This window comes from Salarias fasciatus (genome assembly GCF_902148845.1).
Source record: "Salarias fasciatus chromosome 7 unlocalized genomic scaffold, fSalaFa1.1 super_scaffold_4, whole genome shotgun sequence".
NCBI classification, from domain to species: Eukaryota; Metazoa; Chordata; class Actinopteri; order Blenniiformes; family Blenniidae; genus Salarias; species Salarias fasciatus.
Window position 1 is genome coordinate 25,947,597 of NW_021941229.1, and position 24,537 is coordinate 25,972,133.

The following is a 24,537-nucleotide window of genomic DNA, read 5'->3' on the forward strand; positions in this document are numbered from 1 at the left end:
GGAAGATGCTTATCTCCCCCCGCGGTGGCAAGTGGTGGCACGTAAGGCGAGCTAAAGACTTTTGACACATGGTCCACATCTGAGGCGCTCCGCGCCGGCGTCTCGATCGCAGAGCCGGTCGCCACGGAGAAAGCCTAACGGCTGTTTACGGGGCTGAGCAGACAAATCCCCAGCATTACGCTCTGCAGGTGATGCATGCCACTGGACTGGTTTGGTCTAACAGCGCTGCGTGTGCTCGACGTGCTCGGCTGCCACGGCCCACTCCGGCCCCGGCTCGGAGTTTTAACCTGCTGCTGCTCTGTTCTCAAAAGGAATTATAGATAAAAACTAGACAAGGTAATTCTTGGAGAATGAGCTTTCTCCTAAAAACACGTAGACCTGACGTCTGCTCAAAGCAAACCTACAAATAAAATATCCGTCAGTTTTTAAATAAACCTGCGACCTGAAGCATGCTGGGTAATATCTGTGTCAGTGGAAAGCTCCAGCAAATCCTCGTAATAAACTCTGAAAAGCTTCCTGCGTGTTTGCATACGTCCATATATTGAACCCAGAAGCCGTTAAGAGAAGAGTCTCCTGATCTGAGACGTATTCAAATCCATCAGGAAGTCCCGGGATCACTGCTCCTGAGATATACGAGCGCGAGCGGCGGATACCTGCCGGCGGTCCGAGGCCTCGGCTCGCCACACCCCGACTGCTGGATCCACGCCACCCTCCTTCATCAGGGGGGGGGGGGCTCAGCTGGACATTCAGCTTTGCTTTTGGACGGAGCTCTTATGTTCAGATGACGCTTTAAGTGCAGAACATGTGACCGTGGTTTGAACCGACTGGCTTCCTGCGGCGGCGGCGGCGGCGGCCTGGTGGAGCTCCGCCATCAGCTCCGTCAAATTCAGACAATAGATCAAACGCAGGACGCGCCATTTCCATCTGCCAGCCGCCTCGTCCTTAAGGTAGAAGTTATGAGCTCGCCTCAACCAAACGTCTCCCAGACACACACACACACACACACACACACTGCCGTTTTCCCTGTCAATGCGTGGCGTCGATGCACCGCCCATCAATAAGCACATCCCCTAATTAACTAAAATAGTATTTCATCAATAGCCATAACTGGCCGCTGCAGGAATTGATGAGAGCAAGGGTTGAGTTGACTGAAAATGCCTGACAGGGACGTTTCATTGACAGGTAAAGAGTTTATCATTCCTCCAACCAATCGACTAAAGCGTGTGTGTGTGTGTGTGTGTGTGTGTGTGTGTGTGTGTGTGTGTGTGTGTGTGTGTGTGTGTGTGTGTGTGTGTGTGTGTGTGTGTTTCTGGAAAGTGCACACTAACAGCCTCCGATCTTTTGGGGCAATACAGCCGGTCTCCTCGGATCAATGGCGGCTCCGCCTGAGTCCTGGCGGTAGAATGGTTTGCATTTAGAAAGTCATTACGCTGCCGATGGAACATGTCCGCCCCGGCTCGGCGCGGGGACGGACCTAACCCAGTTTGCGGCCATTATAGTGGTGGAGTTGACTAATCTTGTGATGTTTCCTTTCCCTATCACGTCGCGTTAGGGCTGACGACTCTCACCAGACAATCTCCGCCATTCAGGACTGGTGCCACCAAGTCTGTCCTTGCTTATCATTAACAATCTGCAAATAAACAGGACAGCATACATTACATCACTTACAGCTCCGTGATCAATTCCAGGAATGTCTTTGAAGCTTTGCTTAATGAACCTCCACAGTGTGGCTGTTGTGTGCAGTCGGAGCAGGGAAGCTACACAACCCATGATCTTAATGCCGGGCGGATTGAGGGGTGAACAGCAACGGGAATATTCAATAAAAAACATCCAGCGGCAGCTTTTCCACTCAAACCCCCGTCTGGCAGCAGCGTATTCTTCAAGGAGAATTCCTGTAAGCTGTGTGGACGGTGCTGCACGATGCTTCCACTGCAGACAGCTCTGAACCCCCCCCCCCCGCTGCACCGCCAGACAGCACCCACCCACGTGGAGGGGGAAATTTTAGAGGCTGTCCAGTCGTATACACTACCTCTTCTGATTGTGATATGCATGATCTGTGTGGATGTATAAAAGGGAAGCGCTGACAAAGTTGGCTTCATCAATCAGTGGTGTCAGCTCAGACCTTTTTATAGCCTCCCCGGTCCCTGAGAGCCCTAACCCTGTAAAGTTTATATAGTGTATTGACCATTCTCTACTTGCTTAGCTAATGAAGCCCGCTTGGCCGCAGCGTCAACGCTGCTTCCTATTTGACGACACCTCCCACTGAATTGAAATGTGCTGCTAATGGGGGCGAGTGTTTAAGGGAGAATAAGGCCCAGCCACTGACACGGACCCGACCTCGCTCGCACAAAGACCGGACCGCCAGGTCCCACGTAGGCCTCAGCAGAGCGGCGGCCGGAGGAGCTCGGAGAGACCCCGACTCCGCCGGAGCTCATCATGGTCTGTTTTCCATAGTAAATCAATAGCATAACAGTGCACGAGCCAAACAGCCATGATTCTGTATGGAGGCCACTCGACCTCACACACACACACACACACACACACACACACACACACACACACACACAACCCAAAGGGGAGCTGTTGGTTTTCATTTGTTTCTTTTTCAGTCACATCCAGCATGAAGAAGTCTCTGTGACATTAAATTTCACGATCTACGACGAAGACAAGCTGCCTGTCGTGTGTCTCACATGCACGCTCACGGGCGCGATAAACAGGAATTGGAAGACTCCAGCTCCAGCTGAAGTCTCGCTCTCGTCCCCACCAGGAGCCCGGAGACTTCGGCAGATTTGCCCCAAAAGCTGGCAACTTCAAAAAAACAAAGCCAGGTCCCTGCCTGCAGGCGTGCAACAAGTAGTGCAACGGATCCGACCTCTGACCCGCTGCATGATGGGATGCGGGATGCAGAAACACTGACTGTCGGCCTGTTCAGTAAGCATTTGCTCTGCGTCCCCCCCTGCGTCTCCGTCTGGACCCACGGAGACAGACAACTGACTGAGAATTGATGGTCAATGTTTGTCCAGGGTGGCCGAGCGGCCACCGCTCTCGAGTTTACCTGCGAATTTGCCTTTTAAGAGGCACTAAAGTGGCTTATTCTGCAGAAGAAGAAGAGGAAGAAGAAAAAAAAAGCCTTACTGCAACCAAATGATGAGCCATGGGCTTCTAATTGGCGTTTTTAGCACGTGCATTAAGTACACAGCTTAATAGTAGCGTTCAGTTATTGTGGGAGATGTAAAAATAGACGATGACAGCTGTAAGCCGAGATAATGCACCACCGAGAAACATTCGCTCCGATAGCATGATGAAAAAGAAGAGCTTTGGAAATAACACCTTGTTAGAACAGCAAGAGCAACTGTCAATTTACAGCTGGGATTGTTTCCCATGCAGAGACAGTAGTGCCGGGAAGGAGCTCTATATTTAACACCACAATTGATTGCTACGATTGAAAAACATAGACGTTTTGATAGAAGAGTTGATAACGCTTTATCCACTCAGCCCCGGTCCTCCCGCTGTACAGCGTGCAAAACTTGAGATAAAATATCTGCATTTTAACTCCAGGTGAAGGAATATTAAACAGAAGCTTTGCAGCTCACAGCCCGTGAGAGGACATGTCCGATATTCAAGTTTAATAAAGAGAAAGCTGAGAAAAAAATATCACATTTACGCGCAAAATCCAAGCTGCTGAAATAAAGGGAAAGTGCTAAAGTGGCGCGTAATACAAGAAAAAAATTACACTTTAAACTAGGCAACAATTCTTTAAAAAAATTAAAAAATGAAAAGCAGTTAAAATGTGTAAAATAAATTAAATAGTGAAGGTAAGATCATATTGAGGCTACATGGACGGGTCACCCGCACACACGCTTTTCTATTTCTGTTAAATCTGTGCAAAATTTCTAAAAACACAAGAGAACACACACGCGCGTGGTGGATGCGGGTAAATTATAAACTACATGTGCTAGAATGAGAACGGGAGCGCGGTGTGAAGCGCAGCGGCGGTGTGGAGAGGGACGGAGGAGGAAGTCTGCGGCAGCGCGGCGGATCGGGACCTCACGCCGGCGGAGAGAGCCGGAATCCCGGCGCGGCTCTGCAGCTCGCCCCCCTCCTCCCTCCCGCCCTCCCCTCCGGGTCTCTCAAACCCGGCCGAGAGCGCAACTTCTGTAACGATGTTGACATATTCACACAACACTGACCGAGGCAGGGCGGCGTTTCACGGCAAAGCCCTTTTCAGTTCCCAAACACCTTTTTATAAGTCTGAAGTCTGTCCCCTCCACCCGACCTGTCGGAACCACGCCTCCGCAGCCACACAATTGGTCCGAAAGCGTCAAAGAGCCAATCAAACGGAGCGCTGCTGCTCGTAACACGCAACACATCCATACAGTATGAAGCCCTATGGGCCACAGAGGCGCTAGGAAAATCACGGAGCTGGGACCTTACCACCTCTCTCTCTCTCCCTCTCTCTCTCTCTTTCTCTGGCCGTCAGCGGACTCCTTTCTCTGCACACGTCTTTCTCTGAAATGTGTGTGCGCGTAAAAGGGAGAGGAGGAATAAAGTGTGTGTGCGCGCGCGAGGGTGCATGTCCGGAGCGAGTGAAGGCAGGGGGATTATTCGGCGCTATCGAAATATTTCAACACGTCGCCCTCGCTGCAGGACTGAAGCCAATAAGAAGGAACCCGTTTTAACAGGAATGCCGATATTGTAAACAGCGGCGGGAGGGACGAGAATGCAGCGCAGTCAATTAGGAGACTCACCGCGGCGGCTTTAATCCGACAAATGTCCGAGAGCCGGCGAGACGCACGAAGGTGTCCGATGCTCGTCCGCCTCCGAGGAGCCCCGCTCTGGCAGCAGTCCTGAAGATTAATGGAGAACACTTCTGCGTCTCACTTTGCAGACTTTTGATCAGAATTGCGCAAAGGACCGGAGACGTTTCCCTCTGATCGTGGATGCTTGTTTTCTACAACAAAAGGACGAATTTCCAGAGTTTCTGACTCCAGGCTTCTTCTTCTTTTTTTTTTTTTTTTTTTTGTTCTTTTTTAAATCGGTGTTCATTTCCTCGACTTCCCCGAGTGTCAGAAACATTGCTCCACATCCAGCCAGCCGTCTCCATTTGTTGCCTGCACTTGGATGAACTTCCTGATGAGAGATCCAGTCATACAGGGCTCAAGTATGGCATATCATCCGTTTATACCTCACCGGGGTCCGGAATTTGCCATGAGTGCGATGCTGGGCCACCAGCCCCCGTTCTTCCCGGCCCTTGCGCTCCCGCCCAGCGGCTCCCTCTCGCTGCCGGGCGCGCTCGGGAAGCCGATCATGGACCAGCTGATGGGCGCCGCGGAGACCGGCCTGCACTTCTCCTCGCTGGGGCACCAGGCTGCGGCCGCCCACCTCAGGCCTCTCAAGACCCTGGAGCCCGAGGAGGAGGTGGAGGACGACCCCAAAGTTCACCTGGAAGCCAAGGAGCTGTGGGAACTCTTCCACAAGAAGGGCACCGAGATGGTGATCACCAAATCCGGAAGGTGAAAGATTATATTATTATTTATTTTCCCCTCCTGTGACAGACATCGCGGTTATTATGATCACACGTGCTCTGATTTATCTCCACAGCCGCTCCACACAAGCCTCCAATTTTTTAATAATTTGGAAAAGATAAACTTGGATGACAGTAAAAATGTCACATCCAAATTTAGAATTATTATACCGAACTCAACATTTACTACAAAAAAGCCAAAATATATTACATTTATTATGTCGATTATTTCTTATTTTAATTCTAACCTGTGAATTAAAAAAAAAAAACCTGGTAAAAATAATCCGTCTGTACACGTGAATTATTATTATTCCTTAATCTGTTTATTTTGTTGTGTTTGAAAATATCTCGGATTTCTCATAATCCTCTGCGTATTTTCGTGCGTCGTTCCTCCAACCTTCGGTTGGCGGATGACTCCATTAAATGTCAATTTGGAGTGTGTGAAGCCTTGACTAATTTATCCTGGTCCTGACAGCAGACAAACATGGCTGCTGTGTGACCGTGGGCCTTTCCAGGGACCCACAATTTACACAACATTTATTCATCCTGCACACTTGTTTTTATAGCAGAATCTGGAACTTTACGCACATTTAAAGTCAAACTATTGGCTGCAACACGCGCGTTTACGTGTTATTACGCTCAATTACACATTTTGTAAAAATGTTTATCTTGGATCCAGAGCAGTTTGTTTTATTTCATTTTAAATAAACTGTCTGAGTTTGCTTTTTTAAATTTATTTTTTTTTCCCAGCAGTCATTGTAATAATTGTGAATTCTTGTCTCGCGCCACAGGCGGATGTTCCCCCCGTTCAAAGTGAGGTGCACCGGTCTGGACAAGAAGGCCAAGTACATTCTGTTGATGGATATAGTGGCGGCCGACGACTGCAGGTACAAGTTCCACAACTCGCGCTGGATGGTGGCGGGAAAGGCCGACCCCGAAATGCCAAAGAGGATGTACATTCACCCGGACAGCCCGGCGACGGGCGAGCAGTGGATGTCCAAAGTCGTCAATTTCCACAAACTCAAGCTGACGAACAACATCTCCGACAAGCACGGATTTGTAAGTTCAACTAATGTATGTCAATTTTCCTATTTATCCAACTTTTAGTCAACACAACGCATGTCGTACAAATGCTTAAATTCCATTTTCACTTGATTCTGTCGAAAATGTAATGTTAAGTTACTGCTAATAATATCACATGATTATAAATATTAAGCTTGATTTTAACCATTTTCTTGCGTAATTCTCTGTTTATTTGTGTATTTTCTATGATAATATAACCAGTTTGCCTTTTTTCAAAAGCGTAAAATTCACCGCGCGTTATTTTGACCGTATAATTAATTCTAGTCTGTCCCCTGTGTGTTTTTGTTGCAGACGATTCTTAACTCGATGCACAAATACCAGCCTCGGTTTCACATTGTGAGGGCCAACGACATCCTCAAGCTGCCCTACAGCACCTTCAGGACTTACGTTTTCCCCGAAACGGATTTCATAGCTGTGACTGCTTATCAGAATGACAAGGTACGCACGGAGCCTGCTCGCAGGCGCGCGCATGTGTACACACACACACACACACACACACACACACACACACACACACACAGAAAAGATGTGGATTAGTTTTCCTTCCCCTCCTGTAAAATCTGGCTCGCTGTCAGACGCGCTTCCCTCGCTGTGTTTCACGCTCTGCACCATTTTGTTGTCATAAAATATGGAAGACATCATATTTGACGCTGTGTGTGTGTGTGTGTGTGTGTGTGTGTGTGTGTGTGTGTGTGTGTGTGTGTGTGTGTGTGTGTGTGTGTGTGTGTGTGCGTGCGTGTGTGTGTGGGGGGGAGTGTAGCATATTCACCAATTCATGATAGGAAAGTGATCATAATTCTGTGGAATGTTATTCAGGGTATATCTTCCCTTTATTTAATCACGTGGAAGGGATTTGGCACAGACCCAGCCTCACTCCCTCTCCCTCTCTCTCTTTCTGTGTGAAACTAAAAGGTTTGTGGAGGGAGGGGGGCTGAGAAATGAGAAAAAGAAGACGTGCAAAAAAGGAGAGAGAGAAATAGGGAGGGGCATTTTTGTCAGACTGCGCTGTATGGTAGCGTTTTATTCTCTGGAAGGCAAAAAAAAAATAATGAAAATCATCTTAGCAGCTCTTTGAAATGGTTGGAAAACGGAGCTGCCCCCTCCTCCCCCCCTCCTCGTGTGCAGTGGGTTGCTCTGCCTGCCAGGGGATGGAGGGGAAGTGGTGAGGGACTACAAAGTTCTGCAATAGTTCCAAACAAAGCAGCATATTTAAAATAAAGAATCTTGCCAACAGGGGGACTTAATGTCGCCTGTGCGTGTATGTGTGTGTGTGTGTGTGTGTGTGTGTGTGTGTGTGTGTGTGTGTGTGTGTGTGTGTGACATCTGCCTCACTGAATGCACATTATTGTCCAGCCCTGACCTGTTGAACCATAATCTCCTTCCATTGTGTGCTTGAAATAAAATGAGCTTCACCTTTTGACTTTTAACCTGATTCAGAACCATCGTTATTTGCGCGTATTTAAGCAGTTTCTTACTATTATTATTATTTATTACTATTATTGCAGATCACTCAGCTGAAAATTGACCATAACCCCTTCGCCAAAGGATTTCGTGACACGGGCAATGGGAGGCGAGAAAAGAGGTAAGACAGCGCGAGGAAAACAACAGCTGTATGGAGTGTTTAAGCCTCACCTGCAGACAGAAAGTGATCTGATGGGATTAAACCTGCGACAACAAGCCGCGGGGAGGCTGTCTCTTCACGCTGATTCCAAAACAGCCCGACAGACACGAGTTTAGGTGTTGGAGCATGAAAACGAAAGGGGGAAAAAAAAGTGCAGGATCTTGCACATCATCGACGAGCTGCTGATCTCGTGTTGACCCGGGACCGGGACCGGGACCGGGACTGCGGCGCCTCTAATGACCCCGGTCCTTGTGCGCAGGAAGCAGCTGGCCCTGCAGTCCATGCGCTCCTACGAGGAGCAGCAGAAGAAGGAGAACGGCGCCTCGGACGACTCCTCCGGAGAGCAGGCCGCCTTCAAGTGCTTCGGCCAGGCCTCGTCTCCCGCCGTGTCCACAGTGGGGCCCCCGCACCTGAAAGGTGAGGCCCTCACGTACTCACAGCTCGTGCGTTAAGTTGTAAAATTACTACTGTGGCAAGTTTTTTTTCTTTTTCAATGTATTAATTATTTTTTCCACTTGGTCGATGTGGCCTTGTTGCCCCGGGGGCAGCTGGCTGCGAGGTGTGATTCAGATTGAATAAAATCACTGATAACGAGGCAGCAGCAGTAATCTCCAAAATACATCCATTTCTAAACGTTTAATAACAAAAACAGAACTGGAAAAAAATGGAAATACACGTTTTTGTTTTTTAACAGATCGACATTTCCTTTCTGGTTGCGCACAAAGACAAACCCGCCCTGTGTTTGTGTTTCTCTGGTGCAGATTTCTGCGACAGCGACGAGGACAGCGACGACGAGAGCAAAGACGGACACGCTAAAGACGGACCGGACTCCAGCAAGATCTCCACCACCACGGAGGACGGGAAGGAGCACGAGGCGAGTCCGGCCAAGGGGACGCCCTTCGGCAGCACCGAGGCGGGCGGCAGGGCGCGCGACGCCGGGGCCAGGACTGAGAAAAGCCAGGCGGACTCCCGGCACAGCCCCATCACGGTCATCTCCAGCACCACGCGGTCCGGAGAGGACCTGAAGAGCCCCGGCCTGGAGCAGGCCAAGACGGACGAATGTAGGTCACTGAACAAGGACGGCTTCCTGCCTTTGACGGTTCAGACGGACAGCGCGCACGTGGGCCACGGCCACCTGCACAATTTCGGATTTCCCACGGGCCTAACGGGACAGCAGTTTTTCAACCACCTCGGGAGCGCGCACCCGTTTCTCTTGCACCCCGGCCAGTTCAACATGGGGGGCGCGTTCTCGAACATGGCCGCCGGCATGGGCCCGCTGCTGGCGGCCGTGTCCACGGGAGGCGTGAGCACCATGGACACCGCGAGCATGGCGTCGCCGCAGCAGAGCCTGACGGGAGCGCCGGGCCTGCCCTTCCATCTGCAGCAACATGTCTTGGCATCGCAGGTAAAACCTGTTTCCTCTGACCTTTCAGGCCTCACAGCTTTGCATACGAGGCGCGTGCACAGCCAGCAGGCCTCCCAGGCGCATGTGCCAAATTAAATGTATCACACACTCAGATAGGCTACCTTTAATGCTCTGTACAGTGTGTGTGTGTGTGTGTGTGTGTGTGTGTGTGTGTGTGTGTGTGTGTGTGTGTGTGTGTGTGTGTGTGTGTGCGCTGACAGTTTGTCCATTATCTTTCACCTTTTTGCTGCTGCTGCTGGAGATTATTATAACCATCATTTATTCGGAGAATTAAAATCAAGCCGTCCCTCCCTGCTGCCTCTCAAGGTGTTGATCAATCTAATTAAGTCTGAGTCAATGAAGCGTTTTTAATGTGACTGAAAAAAACAATGAACGCACGTGAAGGGGAAGCTTTGGTTTATTTTCTTTTATGGTCAGCTCTTTGATGGCAGCATCACACACCAGGGTTTCCATTTGCATTACAAATTCTTTAACGAAATGTGCAGCAGCAGATCTTTACCGTCCAGCATGTAAACGTCTTGGACGCTCGTTTCAGAAGGATTTGTGAAAGAAGCCATGTAAATAGATTCACAGGCGGCACGACACCGACTGACTGACGTCCTGAGCTCAGGTCCAGTCACGCATGAACGCTGCGTTTCTGCTGGATGGCTGATTGGCGCGCGGTGTCGCGACGTGCTGAGTGTGTGGCGTTAACGCGTGGCCTTCTCCGTTCCTCCGCAGGGCATCGCCATGTCTCCCTTCGGCAGTCTGTTCCCGTACCCGTACACATACATGGCGGCGGCGGCGGCGGCCTCCTCGGCCGCCTCGTCCTCGGTGCACCGGCACCCCTTCCTGAACGCGGTGCGGCCCCGGCTCCGGTACAGCCCCTACTCGCTCCCCATGCCGGTACCGGACAGCACGCTGCTCACCACCGCCCTGCCCGCCATGGGCGGCGGCGGCGGCGGCGGGGCGGCCGAGCTGAAGGCGGACGGCCTGGTCCCGGCCAGCCCCGCGTCCGCCGTCACCCTGGACTCCACGTCGGAGGTGACCAGCCACTCCGTGTCCTCCGGGTCCGTGTCCCTGTCCCCGAAGACGTGCACGGAGAAGGACGCGGCCAACGAGCTGCAGAGCATCCAGCGCCTGGTCAGCGGCCTGGACTCGAACCAGGACCGGCCGCGGAGCGGGTCCCCGTAGGAGTTTACTTCACAAACAACAACAACATTAAGGCGCCACCTGACAGAGTGACAGCGTGAGGATGGACACGTGAACGACAGGACGCCCTGTAGATCCACGCAGGTTTGAAAAGGAGGAGAGAAAAAAAAAACTAAAAACGTGAACTTTTTAGTTTCTGAAATGCACTTTGTTTAATACACACCTGCTATGTATATTTCCTTCTTTTCTCTACTCTGTTAAATTAAACAACACTTTCATCCTGTCATTTTAATACCGTACAAGTATTGAAACTGAAAGCGCCGGCATGGGTGGAAACTTGCTGCTGTGTCCCGTCTCCTTTAACTTTAACCAACACGAGAAGAAATGTGGATTTAAGATGCACTCTCAATTGATTTGACTTATTTGAATTCACTACCGTTTGACCTACCTTTCTTAAAAAAACAAACAAAACAAAAAAAAAAAACAGAAAAAGACTGCTGTATTTTGTTGTAGCTATTAATTGGTTGAACAAATGTTGCATGTCCTCTGGAGAAAAATGGAAGAGTTCCAAATTAACAATTATCTTTAATTTGTCCATCAGTTAATTCTTTTTTTATTGTTATTTTTAAACAAAATTAAATGTTCTTTTTGCCTTTTTAAAAAGAGAATAGTGAAATGACTGCTGCTCCGGGACAAAACTGACCCAACAGCATGCGTAATGACGCCCGAACAGGCAAAGGGAAGCAGGAACATAAAGTAAATGTTAAGAAAGGAAAAGGTAGTATCGATCATCAGTGTAAATAGGAATATATAAAATATTTATGTAATTATTTCATATTGTTATTGCGTGTAAATACAACGGAGTAGTTTGTTTCTAGGGATCCGTTCTTAATTTATTGTCGATATACCTGTGTAAAGATAGTTTGTGGGTTAATATCCTTTTGTTGCCATCTGCATTTATACCCCCTTTAAAAAAAAAGACTATCCCCTCCCAAAATATCCACTCAGCTAGTTAATCACACTCACGTGCCATTGTATTTTCACTTGTTGTCCCCGTGTGTGAAGTGCTACTGTTTAAAAACGAATGAAAAAGCGACAACGCACTGCACCAATGGCTTGAACGAGGAAAAAAATAAATATGGGGGGGGGGGGGGGGGGGGGGGGGGGTGAGGGAAGCGAGAGGGGTTTAAGAAAAATGTGTGTGATGAAAGTGGACATTTTTTTTCTTCTGTTATTCAAAATACTTTGCGAATTTGATCGTAAAAGTGCCGCGTAATCGAAAAATATGAAGGTTTATTTTGTGTTTCTTAAGTTGTCAGTGGGTTATGTTGTATTGGAGTTATGTCTAGTTTACAACATCGACATCGTGTTCTTGAAAGTTTCAATAAAATATTGAAATGCCATTTTCGCACCCATTGTGAGTGTGTGTGTGTGTAGGTGTGTGTGCGTAAAAAGGTAGATGGTGAGCAGGTTTCACGCCGCTCTCGGGCCTGCAGCAGGACCTTAAATCCTCTGGAGAGAAAAAAAAAAATCTGCTCTTTTTAAATAGTGGAGTGAGTAAAGTGTCTTCGCCCACTTCTGTAAAGTCGTGGAGATAAAAGGTCCAGACTGCTGTAATGAAGATAAGTCTGGGTGAAGGAAACTCAGACCAGATCATACCTGAGATTCCTACCTGCACGCGGCTGCACGGGCGACCAGAGAGGCCTCGAGCCCTTTTCACAAGCTCCACACACACGAAAAGAGGTAGAAATTATCAGTTAAAATTTAGATTTCCAACTGGATTATTTACATGTCAAAAATACTTAAACGCACAAAAAGGAAAACGCGCACCTGTTTTTTTTTTTTTGTTTGTTTTGTTTTTTTGTGTGTGTGTCATTTCATGTGTTTTCCTCTCAAATTACCCTTTAAATAGTATTTCTGTTTGTTCGTTCCAGTTGTTTCTGATAATAAAAATACATGTATGCATCTGACAGTAATGTTCCAGCGCTGTGCGCCTTCAGACAGGAAAGACAATCCCTGCTGATTAGCGCCACTCAGGCACCTCCAGCCTCGCTTTATCAGCGCCATATCTTTATTTGCATATTGTCTGGTTAATGTGTAGCGAGCCTGGCGCTGGTGAATAGGTGTAAACATGATACAAACCGTCTGAATTGCTCCGTCTTATTGCTCACCTGGCGCCTTCCATGGAGCATATCTCCCGTTTTATTGCGAGGAAGGCGACAATGCGTCTGTAATCGGACCGAGACGCGACGCCCTCCAGCGGCCGCGGACCCCCTCTTTATTACTAGAGAGCCGAGCAAACCGGAGCAAAGGACGGAGCCGCGAGGCCGCCGATACACTGATAAGGCTTGTTTGACCAGGTCGTGCGGCTACTGTCATTTTGGAGCCGTGCGCGCGCGCGGCTCAGCAGCAGATGAAGAAATGCGCGCGGGAATAGCGTGAAAATGGGCTTTCAAATCCCAGAGAGCGTGACTGGCGACCATCCCGGTGCTTTAAATAGCCTGATCCCACACAGGTATCAGTCAGGAATTATGACATAACGCTCCTAAATTATATTTAGAAGAAGAAACGGCACAATTATTAGAAATTAAAGGGAAAAAAAACGCAGCATGAGACTGTTTTGACTCCAATTTACTGAAAGCTACAGCTGCACAGACATGTTCCCAAAACCGAGACGGTTTCTTTTGTGTGCACGCTGGTTATTACAGAGCAGGATGCACCTGAAGGCCCTGGGTGGATGTCATGGTGCCACTCTGCCACGGCCACTGAAAGAGATGAAATCAGCAGGATTGAACCAGAAAACGCGCCTCGCTGCGTCCCGCAGACTGAGTCCACGGCAGGGTCCGCGGCGGCTTCCTGCACTGCTCCTGCACTCCAGAGGTTCCATCTGCTCAAAGTTGTGCTGACCGGATGATTCAACAGGTTTGCCTTCACCACGATCATCTCACGGTTCTTTTGCGCCATCTAGCGGTGGCGCAGCCTCCAAACTCTGGCTCCTCCAAAGGAAATGATGACTCCTTTAATAAAGAACCAACGTGTGTCTGCGGGGATATTTCCTGATTCTGACGCTTTTCAGAAGTTAATTTTTTTTTTTTTTTTTTTTTTCCTGTGATCTCTCTTCAAACTGTAACCACACTGAGCCTGGAAATCATTCTGCTGCTTTGAATTAAAGCTCAAAAATAGAAACTAAACTCTCCTGGATCCTCTGCAGCAGTAACCACGCTTTTGTGAATATATTTTATTTATTACAGCCTCGAGTTCATTTTTAAATATCCTTTAAGTCTTCAAATATAATTTGCACCTGTCATAACTTGTGATTTTTTTTTTTTTATCTTGCTTAAGGTTTTTTTTTTTTACTTACAATTAATTCATTTGTATTTTAAAATTATTTAAATTTTCCCCTTGATATAATCCTGGTTTGTTTGTGCTGATGAAGCTCTGGATCACCAGAATAACTCTGATTTAGACTTGTTGCTTTTACCATTCTCACCTTAAAGCAGGTATATGTACTTATTGCTCTCTGCTAGTTTCATTTATTGCACTGCGATCGTCTCATTCTTAATAATACATTTCCTCTGCTTTAATATATTCCTTAACATTTTAACTGCACCAAGTGAAGAACTGGCGAGCATTTCACCGAGAAAAGATGAATGAAATCTTCTGGACTGAACTGATCTGAACTACTGTACGACATTGGGGTTGTTTTGCATAGGTAAATCCAGCTGTACTCATCCAAATCCGGCCTCCTGGGACACAGATCACCCGGAAGCACTGATCTGAATATTCGAGTGTGACCTGGAACAAGGCCGAGAGCAAGCCTGGAACAATGCAGCGCATGGTCGCTGATCGGGGATCAGATCCGATCTTCACGCTATAGACGTCTTCTGCAGACATTCCTCGGATGTGTTCCAACACGATCTCTAATTGGAGATGCTGCAGAGCACATCGCAAATTACATTAGGAGGACAGAGGGCGTGTCCGTGCGCCGGGGAGGGGGACCCGGGGATGCGAGCGCACGGCGGTACACTGAACCGGTTCTTTCGTCTGAGACTGCAGAGGGATGAAAGAGCAGCTCACTGACAGCCGGGAACATGTGATTAACTGCCAGCCGAGGCTGCGGCTCTCCACGCCTCACCCTATGTGAACTATAAGGAGGCGTTCAGGACGCCGAGCCTCGGCTCGCTCCTTCCAGGGCCTTCCTGCTTCCTGCAGGGCCGCGGACTCCATTCCCACACCGTCTCCATTCCATTTGAAAGTGAAGTCACTATATAGGTGAAAAACAACTTAAAAAGACAATAGAATTTACAGATTGCATGGAAAAGTCCCAAATACTGGATATTTTGAAATTATTGGTCAATCATTTACATCAAGAAGGTTTTTTTATTAGGAATTAAAACCAAAGCGATGAACTCTGACATTATAATCTAGTATGCTGAGACGTTTCAGGTGTTACTGGTCGAAATGTTCCGGTGATCTGACCAATCTCTCTGGATGTGTCACAGTGGTTACTGACCGAGTTCATTTCATCATATTGATTGGTGTCCATTACACTGCCTGATCAATATTAAAGAATCCTTTTACATAAAAGACTGTGAGAAGCTTCCAGTTTTTGTGAGACGAGAGCAGAAATATCTCACAACATGGTTCATTTTTATAATGATGTGATTTATTAAATAAAATAAAAAATACTCCTCAACCCTGGAGTGAAGAAGCAGCTCATAACTGAATGAATGAATGAGTGGCTGAATGTAAAATTCAAATTCTAAGAACTTTTACAGTGCTGCACCAGCTTCTGAAATCAGGAATCTGTGATGTGGCTCCATTAACAGTCATTTAAAAGAACATTTCGGCTCATGTAAGTCCAGATAATAATGTATTCCGTCAATAATCTTAAACAGCCGCTAACGCTGCTAAAAAGCAAAAAAAAAGTGTTGAGGTTAACTTCTAAAGCCAGAATGAAGACACACCAATTATACAATCACATCTCTAGAAAAGTGGCGTGAAACTGCTCAGAATCAAACATATTTCAACATTTCAGGTTAAAAGAAATCTCAAAACAGGCATAATCTCTAAATAAACACCACTGTACAACAACACAACGTGTTATGTACTCCAAAAAAGAGCAATAAAAGTGAGTTTTTGGGTGCGCCACTTCCTAGTTAAGTGTGGATCTTCATGTTTTTGAGATTAAAGCATCATTAAATTTAAAAATAGATATAATTACTTCAAAAATATCACCAAATTCAATCATCAGCAGCTGTTTGTCTTTCTTCCAGTATTTCCTTAAATGGCAAACGAAGAAGGAACCGAGAAGCTTCAGTGGTTTTTTTCACAATAAGAGGTGAGTTTTTATGAAAAATCTTTCCCTCGCAGCTCCTCGGTCACATTATTTCGCTTTGCTGTGAGAATAAAACACTAAGTGTCTGCAGTCATGACCCTGATCTCCATTCCACCGCGGGTCTGCAGCAACGGTATGCTGATGGTGCTCCTGCTAGCTTATTTACACACTTTACGCACACACAAACACAAACACACACACATAGACACAATAGAAACTGAAAAAAAGAGAGAGCGAACCAGAGTCTGTGCTTTGATTTATGGAGACGTCTGTTGAGAACCGCTTCCTGCGCTGTCACGCACACCCTTCCACATGCATCCCCGCTCTGCGCCGCTGCTGCTCCTCAGACGTACATTTTAAAAGCTGGATTTTCATGTAATTGCAGCACGTTTTTCCCCTCATGCAGCCTCATCTGGCTCTCTGGGGGATAATTAAACTGCTGCTCTGCCAACAATTAGCACAAACCGGGACGATTCCTGCAAACAGCAGCAGAATTCCGCTTGATTTACTTTTAATAACGACTATTTGGAAGTTTAAACGCTTCTTCGCGATGCTTGACGGAGCCGCTTCGACATTAAAACGAAAAAAACAAACATGTCTTTCTGCTACTGTCTGTATCTATTAGCGACTGTCATGTCGGGGAAATACACACACACACACACACACACACACACACACACACACACACACACACACACACACACAGTCTGTCTGATGCTCAAGAACCGAGTTCTGTGAAGGGGAGAGGAGGTTCTATGCAGAAGAAGGAAACATCCACCATCACATCTCCATGCCTGCGTCTCCTCTGCTGTGGCTACAGGTTAAAGGTCATGTGGGAGAGCTCAGCGCCACAGCCGCTGCTTCTTTTGTGAGGCAGCAGCACACTCTAGTGGACAAAGAGTGGAGCTGCACATCTCAGTTTATCCCAGTGACATTCCACTAACTGCTGCTCAGAAAGGAGAGAGAGAAGAAGAAAGCTCTTCCTGCTGTTGTGAGGAGCTGCAGCTCCAAGTCTCTCCTGTGGGGATAAAGCCTCGTTGTTCAGAGGCGGCGGCGGCGACTCGGCCGCATGCTGACCTGTCAGGCGGCGCGGGGCCCCGGGGCCGTCGGGTGAGTCGCGGCTTGTTGAGGGAACGTGACGGATCCCCCCCTGGGCCGCGCCATGCCAGGACCTTCTTACCCCACAAACCCCCGAAAAGACACAGTAAAAGCTGGAGTATGTTCAGCAGACTGAGTCCTGTAAACTTTGCGAGGGTTAGAGGTAGAGCTGGGCGATACGTCCTCAAATCAACATCACGATATATTGAGCAGGTCACCTTGATAACGATAAATGGGCAATAAATCCTGGGGGGTCATTTGATCACAGCTTTATACTGTACTGAATTAAACTTCTTACAGTTTACTTTGGGTGGGGTTTACCTTTGGCTCAGGTAGTGCAAACATTATATTATTATTTTATTTCTCATTGTATGGGGTCAATTTTCTGGATTTTTTTTAAAGACTGATCATGATTAGGGTACAAAGCATGTCTAAATATCCTAACTTTCACAGCAACAGAGGTTCAAATCCAACAGAACTCTGCTGTTAATGTAAATGTCTTCTCTGTGGGAGATGGTGAAAACCCGCTGACTGGAAGACGATGAGAAATGATCACTGTTACATGGTTCCAGATGTTTCCAATGTGATGTGGTGTGAAGATCAGCTGAGAATGGAACAGAACTGCATCTACATGCAGGCAACATATCGACGACTCAAAACAATGTAGTTCACCTGCCAGGCCTTTAGACGGCGCTGTCACTCTGACACAGAAACTCCAAAATGGAGAAGAAGGCATGGACTGGGAGCTGCACATGCAGCGTGCCTGATGTAAACAAACAACACCAGAAGATATGGCCTGATTCAAGAAAACAGCATGAGGAGCTTCTGCAGCAGAAATCAGCCAATCAGCTGATCCGGAGTTTTACTGCTGACAGCTTCTTCTGCTGGTTACTGTGAGTTTAAACAGGAGCCGTGGATTCACGTAGTGCAGCGGCTTAAAGGGACATGAACACTGCCAAAACTGACTTTTATTTTAATTTTTTTTAATACCGAATATCCTGACATGGGCAAAATGACGTTGGTTATCGTAGTAATTTTCGGTATACGTGAATTCTCGGTATATTGCCCAAGTCAACTTGTCAAGTTAGAGGGCCTCAGGTTTGAGTTCAGTGAAATTTTGAGTGGGTTAGAGGGCCTCAGGTTTGAGTATGGTCAATTTTGAGTGGGTCTGCGAGGTGGGGCTGGAACAATGAATGGATAAAATCAGTAGTTAACGATTAGCAAAACTGTTGCTAAAGAACTTCCTCATCAATCCGTGGTGTGACTCTAATCTGTCACTGAGTCGCAGAGCGAGTCACCGATGAGGATGAAGCCAGTTCAGCAGCAGGGGAAATCTGAGGTTTGATTCATTTTAAAGTGTGTGTGTGTGTGTGTGTGTGTGTGTGTGTGTGTGTGTGTGTGTGTGTGTGTGTGCGTTCTCGTATTTCTATCCTTGTTGGGGCCAAATGTCCCCACAAGGATAGCAAAACGTGGAACGACGTGCCTTGTGGGGACCTTTTTCCGGTACTAAGTAGGAGAAACAGTGTTTTCTTGACCATGTTGTTGTTACTGAAAAAAGTAAAAGTGCAAAAACATTTCTTTAGGGTTAGGCTTTGTTGTGGTGTGGGTTAGGGTTAGGGTAAGGGTCAGGGTTAGGGGCTAGACATGAATGGGAGTCAATGGAAGGTCCCCACAAGGATAGAAATACGAGACTGTGCGTGTGTGTGTGTGTGTGTGTGTGCTTTGCTCTTCCTGCTACAGGTTACACTTCCATCCAGGTTACACTCCTCCCTCAAGGACCTCTTCCACAACGCTCCTGGAGAGAAATGTGACGAGGCTTTCAAGGACGTTCAGACTGCAGTTAATACAAACATCAGCAGGTTTGCTCTCACTGCTGATATATGAACAAAAATGCTTCTTTTTTTTTACACTTTATAAAACAAAGTAGTTGACTTATTTTACAGGTTTACAGGCATTTGTACTTTTTGTTCTCTTACTGTTTTGCTGAAGCTTTTTAACAAACAGTTGGACTTATTACAACAGAAAACTGAAGAAACAACCTGTTGGTGAACTTATTGGCTCTGTCAGCCCAAATCTTCCATTTTTGAACAAAGAGGCAAAAATAACAAAAATGTGCCTTGATTTATTTGATTTGCCTTGATTTGCACTACCGCGAGAGCGCAGCGTTTCCATCTGTCTCTGTTCTGAGCTGAAAAGGAATCTCGACAGCTCCAGGTATCTTTGACCAATCAGATGAGCCCATGAGGCTCTAGCCGTGATTGGTTGAGGGGCGTTCGTCACATGTTCTTGTGGGAGGGGCTTAACATGGTAAGGGCGTGATGTCAGAGAAAACAGGACAGGATTGGCTGTGCTGGGTTTCAAATCGCCGTCTTCGATGGGTCAAACGGCCATCTTGCTTAGGTAAACCTAAGCAAGATGGCGGAGATGCGGAATCCTGCCTACAGCACCTTTAAAACAATCATTAGTTACAGTCCTATTTTTAAGGTACTCAGGTTCAATTTTTGTAAATTTTAAGTGGTTTGGAGGACCTCAGGTTTGAGGTTTGTAAATGTTGAGTGGATTAAAAGCCCTCAGGTTTGGGCACTGTAAATTTTGACCGGGTTAGAGGCCCTCAGGGTTGAGTCTTGTAGTTTTTATTGGATTGGAATTCCTCAGGTTTGAGTTTGGTACATTCAGAGTGCGCTAGAGGCCCTCAGGTCTGAGGGTTGGGTTGGAATTCCTCTGCTTTAGAGGCCCTTCAATGCTGCACTTCACATTAAACTCAACAGGTTTGGAGGCCACTGGTCAGGATCCATATCGTCCTGGTTAGAGGCCCTCAGACTGAGTCTCTTTGTTTTAATGCATATCATAATCTGCATAGTTTAAGATCAGGATTCTGACTGTTGTTTCAATGTCTTTGTTGTGTTTCTTAGTAAAGGACTGTGACTAGTTAGCAACTAGCCTTGTGTCAGAACGGTGCTACAGAAATAAATCCGTTGTATTAGCATCACAGAGGTTTAACCTTTTGACAAGAAAGTTCCAAAAAAAAAAAAAAAATGACAGGACAGCTTTTAAAAAACCAGAAAAGGTTAAAAATAGGTCTTAATGGAGCCCAGACTGTTTCCTGATCGGTACCTCTCTCTGTGGATTCGGGTCAATCCCATGTGAAACCAACAGAAGTCTTTTAATGGGATTAAACAACCCACTGCTGTGCTTTTTTCCAAATCGACTCCAAATGTTCAGAACGACCACCAAACACAACGTCTTGAAGATAAGCGTTGAAGAGCGCTGGGAAATATCTGGTCTGACAGGGACATCAGAGTCTGAACTGCTCTGTGTGTCAGTCGCCTTCCAGAAAGCCTCGGCAGCCCGTCTCAAGGTTCAACATGAGCATTTCGAAGCATTAACTCATCTGCAGAAGTTTGGAATAACACGTGACGGTAAACGGATTAATAGACAGCTACTGAATTGTAATTGATTCCCACAAAACGTTTTTCATTCAATTACATAAGGAGGTATTTTAAATGTTCATATCTTACTGAATCCCACTTTAACCCTTCACTTACTGTAATATGTTGAAATCTAGAATTTAAAAACTCAGCTGCAGAATATATGTTTTAAAAAAAACAAAATAATTATATACATATAGATATATATTTATGTATGTATATGTATATATATACATAAATATATATATATACACATAAATATATATATATATATATATATATATATATATATATATATATATGTAACACACAGAGTTACCAGAGGTCTAACTCCCCCACTGTAGCTTCCACTACTACTCACAGTAGCTGTGTGGCCTGGGGTTACGACTCGGAGATAGGCGCCGCCCTACGCACTTAGCACGGGAGACTTTGACTTGATATACATATACATATATATATATGTGTGTGTATATATATATATATATATATATATATATATATATATATATATATATATATACACACACATATATAAGTCCAGCATACTGAGGCTATACACAAAGAGAAAGGAGGGAGGCCGAGGACTAGTGAGCATCAGAGCCACAATCCAGGAGGAAACCAAGAGCCTCCATGAGTATACCAAGAAGATGCCCCCAGTGATGATCTGCTCAGTGAATGCCTCAGACATCAAAAGCCCAGTAAGGAGGAGCTGGAAGAGCCAGAGGAGCTATCATGGACAGACTGCAGGGCATGGACCACCGACACATTCAAGAAGAAAACATAGCAGTGGCTGGAAAACGCTGGACTGAAGGACAGCACAGAGGCAAATCATGGCTGCACAAGAACAGGCCCTGAACACAAGATCAATAGAGGCCGGGATCTACCACACCAAACCAGACCCCAGGTGCAGACTGTGCAAAGAAGCCCCAGAGACAGTACAGACCATCACAGCAGGGGGTCAGATGCTGGCAGGCAAGGCAGACATGGAACGGCACAACCAGGTAGCGGGCATCGTGTACAGGAACATATGTACCGAGTACGGACTGGAGGTCCCAGGGTCCAGATGGGAGACACCTCCAAAGGTGTCTCCCATCCAAATACATATATATATATATATATATATATATATATATATATATATATATATATATATATATATATATATATATATATATATATATATGAAACAAATATCACATGACATTTAATCAAATATAGTTGAAAAATACAGCAGAAAAGCCTCGCCAACCCTGTTGTCTCATCATAATCACTACATGGTTAACAATCCTGCTAAAAGCAGTGTTTTTATCAAAAAAAAAATTCAAAAAAGTGAAGATTTCTTTAACTGCTTTCAGCACATAACGGTTTGTTTTAAAGAAACTAAAATTTAAATTGAGTGTCTTCACTTGATTGGGTAAAGGTCTAAATGTGATATATGTTGTGTGTTTTAATAACACATTTAAAAACACATTAGTGATGTGAGGACCACTTCAACAGGTGTTTTATTCATTTTTAATGTCATGTTTTCTTTTCTATTTTGAGGCTCCGGTGGATGAACTACATAAACCCTGAGTTCTACCAATCAAAACAGATGAACTCTTTTATTCAGGCCTTTCTGTTTTAAATATATACAGATACGTTCGTTGTTTATAGCCTTTCATCAGTTGCCTGCTGTCAGCGCTGAAGAACGGTCAGATAAACATCACTTCAGCCTCTCTGTGTTTACATGTTGAACAGAGCATTTAAAAAATGCTTCATTTACATTGTTATGAAAAGCTAATTAGAAAGAACAGTCAGAATGATGTTATTATTCCTTTAGAATCCATTTGCTGTGTTGTACGTATGAAGCTCATCAGTTACCCCCAGCCTTACCGAGGGGGCAGTTAATTGACCGGAGGGGGTAAATGGGGCTGCCAGGTGACGTCACACACACACTTTAACACCAATACACACTAAATGTGTTTTTGCAGTAAATCTGAGGATCGATCTTTCAAATTCCCCTCAATGAATCATAACTGCTTCATTTCTTCACCTCACTGCTGTGAAAGTCAGATATTGTGAATTATATCAACATTCGGCACACAGTGGTTTGCTGCTGCGCCTCACAAAACATCTACACTCTATTTAAGCCGTTCTAAAAGCTGGACACACCACCTGTTTTTAATTTATCAGACTTAATACGTGTATTTTGTATCATTTGAGTTTAAAGGTAATGACAACCAAAAGCAGAGTGTTTTTAAATTTTAATATTTCATATGTTTTTACGATTAAAAACAAAAAAAGTAAAGGCATCCCAAAATAAGACATGAACAGGTGAAATTAAGCATGAAGCAGTAATTTCTGGGAAATTTAATTTGCTGTTATTTTTTTTTATTTTTCCAAGATTTTTGCTTCAATTTCAATTCCTGTCTTGATTTAAAGTTATTTTCTATTTAGTAACTGAGTTTTTGAAGTTATTGGAATTGCTTCGTTAAACCAAAGGCTTCCAATAAAAAGCTTATTTCATCTAATGTACTTAAAAAAAACACACAGAAAAGCTTGAATTCCAATAGATTCAGCTTATTTTCAGAGTGAAATATTAAAGTGAAGATAGTGAAGACATTTAGACTGAACTGCAGCTGAGACTTCAGGACATTTTAAAACAAACATTTTTTCCCACAATAAAAAAGAGCTGGAATTAGTTGACAGTATAAAGAACTTTTCAGTTTTTCTTCTTCCTGCCTCTGTTTGAATATGATCAACTAGATATATGTGTCATGTGTGTATTTCAATGTACATGTGATAGACAGATGTGGATGTTTTGAAATTCTGAAACGAAATCCGAATGCCGGCCTGCAGGGAGCGGATCAGCAGACATGGAGAATCTCGTCTGTCCTCTTGTGCGGCTTCTGTGTCGTGTGAAGCATGATTCACCGTTCGCACATGAAAAAAGCCGCCGCCGCTCTGCTGCCCTCCGCTAAATGGCTTCTTTACATGCTCTTCACTCATTCAAGGTTTCTTAAAGAGAAGCTGGGAGGCCGACCGCAGACCCCCCCCCCCCCACACACACACACACACACAGGGAGACGTTTCCTCCGGACCGTCACACGGAGGCTGAACGAGCTGCGGCCAACAGGAGAAGACAGCCAGCTCTGCGTGCGCAGGCCTAATGGCCGCCGCCGTCAGCGGCACTTCATACACAACCGGCGGCTGGCAGATCAGAAAGAGAGGGCTCACCGCAAACACACAGACACACACACACACACACACACACACACACACACACGAACACGCCAGGAGATTTATAGCAGCCACCGTTCAAAGAACGCTCAGCAAAGCTCAGATGATAGCAGATAGGAGGGATGCAGGAGGTCGCCCACGTCGACACACACACACACACACACACACACACACACACACACACACACACACACACACACACACACACACACACTCCTGAGACCGTGTGTGTGACAGCAGCTTTGTGAAGTGCTATCACGTTTCCAGGTTCTCTGTTTTTGTCCGGCGGCTTCAGAGAAAGACGCTGCAGCAGAATCTATCAGCTCATCCTGTCTGCAGCAGGACCGCCGGTGAAATCCCGGTTAAATCACACAAGCTGCCGCTTCCTGCCTCGGTTCAGACCCACAAGTCACACTTTGCACACACTGAGCTGGAGCAGAACAACACACTCTTCACTGACATGCAGAAAAAAGAATTTCTGAAATGTGCTGCAGGGCAAAAGTAAAAATATAATTTCAAACTTTTTGAGAGATTGACTATTTTGGTTATATAATGATTGAAAATTATTTCATTTTGACTTTTCTTTTTAAAAATAAAATCACTAACTCGACTGTAAGCACATATTTCATTATTTGAGTATGTAGCTCATATATTGGCATCAATAAAATG

General features: G+C 45.8%; 1 protein-coding gene across 2 annotated transcripts; it reads left to right on the plus strand.

Moving 5' to 3' along the window:
* The first annotated feature begins 5,121 nt into the window (after nucleotides 1-5,121).
* tbx3a (T-box transcription factor 3a) lies at nucleotides 5,122-11,237 on the plus strand. 2 transcript variants are annotated; one of them, XM_030084346.1, is made up of 7 exons: nucleotides 5,122-5,513; nucleotides 6,316-6,598; nucleotides 6,899-7,045; nucleotides 8,113-8,189; nucleotides 8,488-8,645; nucleotides 8,990-9,633; nucleotides 10,375-11,237. In XM_030084346.1, the coding sequence occupies exons 1-7, from the start codon at nucleotides 5,122-5,124 to the stop codon at nucleotides 10,825-10,827; spliced, it is 2,154 nt and encodes a 717-aa protein (XP_029940206.1). In that variant the 3' UTR covers nucleotides 10,828-11,237. The 2 variants fall into 2 exon arrangements, with proteins under 2 accessions (XP_029940206.1, XP_029940207.1); XM_030084347.1 differs by having other exon boundaries at nucleotides 6,316-6,583; nucleotides 10,375-10,827.
* Nucleotides 11,238-24,537: the final 13,300 nt, after the last annotated feature.

Bases quoted from the DNA above. Each gene is read 5' to 3' on its own strand.
- tbx3a (XM_030084346.1), top strand. From the start codon at position 5,122: ATGAACTTCCTGATGAGAGATCCAGTCATACAGGGCTCAAGTATGGCA. The intron at 8,646-8,989 runs GTGAGGCCCTCA...TCTCTGGTGCAG, and splicing joins GGGGCCCCCGCACCTGAAAG to ATTTCTGCGACAGCGACGAG. The intron at 9,634-10,374 runs GTAAAACCTGTT...GTTCCTCCGCAG, and splicing joins AACATGTCTTGGCATCGCAG to GGCATCGCCATGTCTCCCTT.